The sequence below is a fragment of the Limulus polyphemus genome, unplaced genomic scaffold (assembly GCF_000517525.1).
Source record: "Limulus polyphemus unplaced genomic scaffold, Limulus_polyphemus-2.1.2 Scaffold11870, whole genome shotgun sequence".
NCBI lineage: Eukaryota > Metazoa > Arthropoda > Merostomata > Xiphosura > Limulidae > Limulus > Limulus polyphemus.
The window spans coordinates 5426-11754 of record NW_013677480.1 but is presented as its reverse complement, the minus strand read 5'-3'; the positions used below and the strand labels follow the sequence as shown (position 1 = coordinate 11754).

The following is a 6329-nucleotide window of genomic DNA, read 5'->3' as shown; positions in this document are numbered from 1 at the left end:
TGATTAATTGAGATTAAACTTGTTTGAATTTAGTTCAAACAAGTTTAATCTCAATTAACCACTACCAAGAGCACCAACTCAAACAAGTTTAATCTCAATTAACCACTACCAAGAGCACCAATTCAAACAAGTTTAATCTCAATTAATCACTACCATGAGCACCAACTCAAACAAGTTTAATCTCAATTAATCACTACCAAGAACACCAATTAAACACGTTTAATCTCAATTAATCACTACCAAGAGCACCGGTGCTCTTGGTGATGTTTGTCTACCGGTCACCAGTAGGCGGCCCGTGAGTTTGGTTGACCTCCGGATCCCAATTTTCTTGTAAGCACCGATTAAAGATGGAGAAACTATATTACTTTTGCTGTGACATTTTTGTTGGTTACTGTCACAAGTTGTTCACCCATTTCTCTAACAACTCCCATACACAGACACCCCCCTCCTTTTCCCGTTCTGTGGCTTACTGGGCATTATAATTAAACGGCTTTTTAAAAACCAAATAATTGGGGACCGGTGCCATGATATAATGCATTTATTTCGTAACATCCTCAAAGGCTACAAGACTTAGTTACAATATAAATACAAAATACGCAGGCGTGAAAATAACTTGGCATCCCAAGCTTCACGGCACTTCGTTCTAAAAACAATCTAAATATGCGCAAATTTACCCGTCAAGGTCTTTAAACTGTATTTGATAACATATCACATATGCTTTCACCGCGCGTGTTCGGTACCTATGGGAGAATAAGTCTGATTGGCTGGGATTTTTGTATTTTCAAGTGGACGAAATCGTTATAAAAACACAGAACAATGTACCGGTGAATGCGTCTTTTATCAGGATTGGGCTCAGTCAGCGCACCGTATCGAACGGACTGCTTTTGTGGTCTACTGCGCATGCGCACGAGAAAGTAGTTCCATCGACCATTTACCTGAAAGAGCCATCCGCTCCGCGTACTGAAGATCACACGGGTCAACGAAATTAACAAGTGATTTCACACTTCATATGTGATAAAAGCTATGAGCTAAGTCAAACTTAATAACTACTTCTGGCCCGAAAGGGAGTATATTTTCATTTATTACATCATAATTAATTGTTATCTTTAGATATTTGACATCCTAAAACATCAGTATTGACGTAATGGTTTCTTTTTTGCCTTTTTATGAAATGAATGTGTTGTGTTCGGGGTGCGCTTTATAATACAATAGTTTTAATTAAATATTTGCCTAAAAATGATAAAACCTTAGCACTTTGAACAGGTGGATGGATCTATTTAGTTGAAAGAATCCAAATATTGTACACCAACCAACAACATCACACGCAAAAATACATGTTTGTATAGATTTAGAGTCAAGTAATGACTTTATTTTAAGGATGCTACACTTCGCTTTAGTTGGTACTTCAAGGATGTTACACTTCGCTTTAGTCGGTATTTCAAGAGTGTTACACCTTGCTTTAGTCAGTATTTCAAGAGTGTTACACCTTGCTTTATTCGGTATTTCAAGTGTTACACTTCGCTTTAGTCGGTATTTCAAGAGTGTTACACTTCGCTTTAGTCGGTATTTCAAGAGTGTTACACTTCGCTTTAGTCGGTACTTCAAGGATGTTACACTTCGCTTTAGTCGGTATTTCAAGTGTTACACCTTGCTTTAGTCGGTATTTCAAGTGTTACACCTTGCTTTAGTCGGTACTTCAAGGATGTTACACTTCGCTTTATTCGGTATTTCAAGTGTTACACTTCGCTTTAGTCGGTATTTCAAGTGTTACACCTTGCTTTAGTCGGTAGTTGGTAAAATGAAAAAAACAGAAAGAAATAACCCATATCTATTCTAATTCAATTCTGTTTGTGATTGCTCTTTACACCAATAGAATTTCACTTGAAAGGGCGAGCATCTTCAGTAGTAAGATTCGAGTTTGTGACCCGCAGATTGCGAGTCGAGAGCCTTAACTACCAGGCCCACTAATTAAATGAAAATCACTCATTTTGTTACGTACAAAAATACTTTGGTGTATAATTATTATTATTAGAGGTACTACTGACAAATTTGAGAAACTGCACTATTACAGTCTTTTATTTCTTTATAATTTATTAAGATCAAGATACTGATTAAAGCAAAATGTAACACCCTTGAAATAAAGCAAGGTTTAACACTTGAAATATCGACTAAAGCAAGGTTTAACACCCTTGAAATACCGACTAAAGCTAAATGTAAGACCCTTGAAATAAAGCAAGGTGTAACACTTGAAATACCGATTAAAGCAAGGTGTAACACTTGAAATACCGATTAAAGCTAAATGTAAGACCCTTGAAATAAAGCAAGGTGTAACACTCTTGAAATACCGACTAAAGCAAGGTGTAACACTTGAAATACCGACTAAAGCAAGGTGTAACACTTGAAATACCGACTAAAGCAAGGTGTAACACTTGAAATACCGACTAAAGCAGGTGTAACACTTGAAATACCGACTAAAGCAGGTTTAACACTTGAAATACCGACTAAAGCAGGTGTAACACTTGAAATACCGACTAAAGCAGGTGTAACACTTGAAATTGATCATAGAGGGTAATATGGTTCTTGTAAGATTACCTGGTCATTCAGTGGTGGAACTCTTAACCTCTTCATTGCTTTCTGTCTGTCACCAGCTTCCAGCTCTGTTGTGAAAAGTGTCTGTAGAAGAATATGTGTATGACGTATTATGTCACGTAGTATTGTGGAAGATAATGCTGAACAAAGTTCTTCATCACACCCAAAACCAATGAAAATATCAGAAGACCTTGAGATAAATATTTGACTACATTCTAGCTAAGCAACATAATAAGGTTTCAATGTATTCTAGAACAAAATAAACGAAAACAGAGACACAAATTTCAAATATGCTGGCCATTTTGTAATATTTGTGGTTAAATTTTGACCTGAATAATCAAAATAGCTTACATTTCTTTACAAGAAGATCTTAACTTAAATACCGTATATATTAAAAAAAACATTATTTGTAGTGAATGAAATAACAAAATATTAATACATGCAGAGAGTCTAGCAAGATTTCATACAATTCATGTTGATTATTCATTCAAAAAAATTGAAATGGTCCTATACTTTTTTACTTTTTATCTACGAGTAATTCTCTACAGGCAAAAGTATTTTATCTTTATATAGATTTAATTTTGGCAGCAAGATTAATAAAGTAGAGTTAGCAGTGTAAGACTAGCGGGAAGGCAGCTAGTCATCACCACCCACCGCCAACTTTTGGGCTACTCTTTTAACAAACGAATAGTGGGATTGATCATCACATTATAACAGCCTCATGGCTGAAAGGGCGAGCATGTTTGGTGTGACGGGGATTCGAACCCGCGACCCTCAGATTGCGAGTCGAGCGCCCTAACCACCTGGCCATGCCGAGCCTAGCTATAAATGAAGATTATCTGGTAATTTAGTGGTCTTATCTTTTTACATCTGGACATATAATCAGAACTTAATTAAAAAATAAGAATCATATCTTCTAACTTAAAGATTAATAAAACAATTCAGAAATGGCTTTTTTTTTAATCATTCATCATGGATTATATAAAACTGATATTCACTAGTGAATAACTAAACATTTGGTTAAAGGTAAGTTAGATCTGTTGAGTTAATTAGAGCGATTTATCAAAGATGATGATGATAGTTATATATTATTAGTGATAAAACTTCAGTCAATATTCATCTGTTTGGCTAGTTGATTATTCTTATGTTTATTGTGTTAATAAGATGAAAATAATGTTTATTGAAATATATATTTTTTCATGTTTTATATAACCATTTGGTTCTATAGCAATCTCCTTCAACAACCTTCAAAGTGGGCTTGTTTTCTGGTGCCTTTTTAGTATTGATCATTACTGTTATTCTATCAGGTAAATGTACAGCTTTTGTTTTATGTATTGATAATAATATTGTTACGATGACAAGTAAATATCTTTTCACTGAACTTAAAACCTATTACGATAGGCTGAATGAGTTTTTGACTGATAGCGTTATGGTTTTTCTAAAATTAACGTGTTAGGTTTAAGTAGTCTAATGATGACTATAATGTGGATGTTTACAGTTCAAAGTCATCTCAAATTAGTATTTGGAACAGAATATTTTGTGATCAAGAGATGAAAATTCAACAAACTGTTCAAATATGATCATCTGTTTTTGTTAGTAACGAAAATTCACACAAGATTTTAACAATAATATTCTTTCATATGCCTATTTTGGGAAAAAGACTTTAGAGTGACACATTTTTTTTGTATTCCCTTATTATGTCTCAGGTTACAGTTGTAATCGTAAGGAATTAGACAATCCTGTAAATATTAAGTATGTTGACAATATTTAAACTCAACTTTAAACCTGTAAACTTAGTGTTATTTAGGTTCTTTTTAAAAGAATATATATAAACCTATAGAGTTCCTATGTGGCCAGTAGAAAAGACTTAGTCAGCTTAAAGTGTAAATGTGCAACAGTTGGTGATAAAAGAAATGATGGGTTTACACACCTTCTTCCCTCTCTCTAAAGTTATTGTGAGATCAGATATTTCACAAAGTTGGAAATGTACCCTGACCAGGGCTTGAACCCAGAACTCTTGGCTCACACCTGTGCTCTGAGACAAATGTTGGTTTATGTTCTGTGTTTCATCTCTAAAGATATGTGAGATTTATCAGATATTTCTCAAAGTTGGAAATGTACCCTGACCAGGGCTTGAACTCAGAACTCTTGGCTCACACCAGTGCTCTGAGACAAATGTTGGTTTATATTCTCTGTTTCATCTCTAAAGTTATTGTGAGATCAGATATTTCACAAAGTCAGAAATGCACCCTGACCAGGGCTTGAACTCAGAACTCTTGGCTCACACCAGTGATCTGAGACAAATGTTGGTTTATGTTCTGTGTTTCATCTCTAAAGATATGTGAGATTTATCAGATATTTCATAAAGCTGGAAAAAAAACAACACATCCAGGTATTAAGAAATCTACCCCGACCAGGGCTTGAACCCAGGACCCTCAGCTCACACCAGTGCTCTGAGACTAGTGTTGGTTTATATTCTGTGTTTCTTCTCTAAAGATAAGTGAGATCTATCAGATATTTCACAAAATTGGAAAAAAAACAACACATTAGGACATAAAGAAATCTGTGCTGTCTGTAGTTTTGACCTCTTGGTTCACACTAGTACTCTGTGACATACCAACTGAACTATCAGGAGAATCTAATTCAAGCTTTTTAAGAAGCTCTATTATCTTATTTTGTGTAGCATATGTTTGACATTTTTTGTCTAAAATAAACTTATTATAACAACACTTATTTTAAGTAGTTCTAATGTTATTTTGTACAATTAGAAAAATTTAAGTTAGGTGAAATATCTTATTCAGCTAAGTATAATATACATAATCCTATGTCTTAATAAAAAAAACTATAGTTTTTACTGAACTTGTATTTTGTTGGTCAGTTGCCAAAGTGGATTAAACTAAAAGGTATAATAATATGATAAAGATATTGTTGTTTGTAGGTGTGTTCAGCAAAGCCAAGAACGAGTGGCGTATTGTGTTTCGACTCTACAGGGGCACCTTACTCATCATATTGTTGTTTGTAGGTGTGTTCAGTAAAGCCAGGAATGAGTGGCGTATTGTGTTTCGACTCTACAGGGGCACCTTACTCTACTCATCATATTGTTGTTTGTAGGTGTGTTCAGTAAAGCCAGGAATGAGTGGCGTATTGTGTTTCGACTCTACAGGGGCACCTTACTCATCATATTGTTGTTTGTAGGTGTGTTCAGTAAAGCCAGGAATGAGTGGCGTATTGTGTTTCGACTCTACAGGGGCACCTTACTCATCATATTGTTCATGTTCTTGATTGGTATTAATGTGTACGGGTGGCGCACATCGGGAGTAAATCATGTTCTCATTTTTGAACTGGACCCTAGAAACCACTTATCAGAACAACATTTGATGGAGGTATGGATTGTTCAAATAAAGGGAAGATTCTTAAGGGATGTATGGATTGTTCAAATAAAGGGAATGTTCCTAAGGGATGTATGGATTGTTCAAATAAAGGGAAGTTTCTTAAGGGATGTATGTATTGTTCAAATAAAGGGAAGATTCTTAAGGGATGTATGTATTGTTCAAATAAAGGGAAATTTCTTAAGGGATGTATGGATTGTTCAAATAAAGGGAAGATTCTTAAGGGATGTATGGATTGTTCAAATAAAGGGAAGTTTCTTAAGGGATGTATGTATTGTTGAAATAAAGGGAAGATTCTTAAGGGATGTATGTATTGTTGAAATAAAGGGAAGATTCTTAAGGGATGTATGT

The 6329-nt window shown here is 34.8% G+C and overlaps 1 protein-coding gene across 1 annotated transcript in view; it reads left to right on the top strand.

Annotated features, from left to right (window-relative positions):
* The window catches only part of LOC106476861 (xenotropic and polytropic retrovirus receptor 1 homolog), a gene marked incomplete at its 5' end in the record, with an annotated part of 11877 nt that overhangs the window by 2920 nt on the left and 2628 nt on the right, over nt 1–6329 (top strand). The window contains 2 exons of the mRNA XM_013937479.1: nt 3818–3896; nt 5785–5972. Of these exons, the coding sequence (XP_013792933.1) occupies nt 3818–3896; nt 5785–5972 (267 nt within the window). The remainder of the gene's footprint in view (nt 1–3817; nt 3897–5784; nt 5973–6329) is intronic.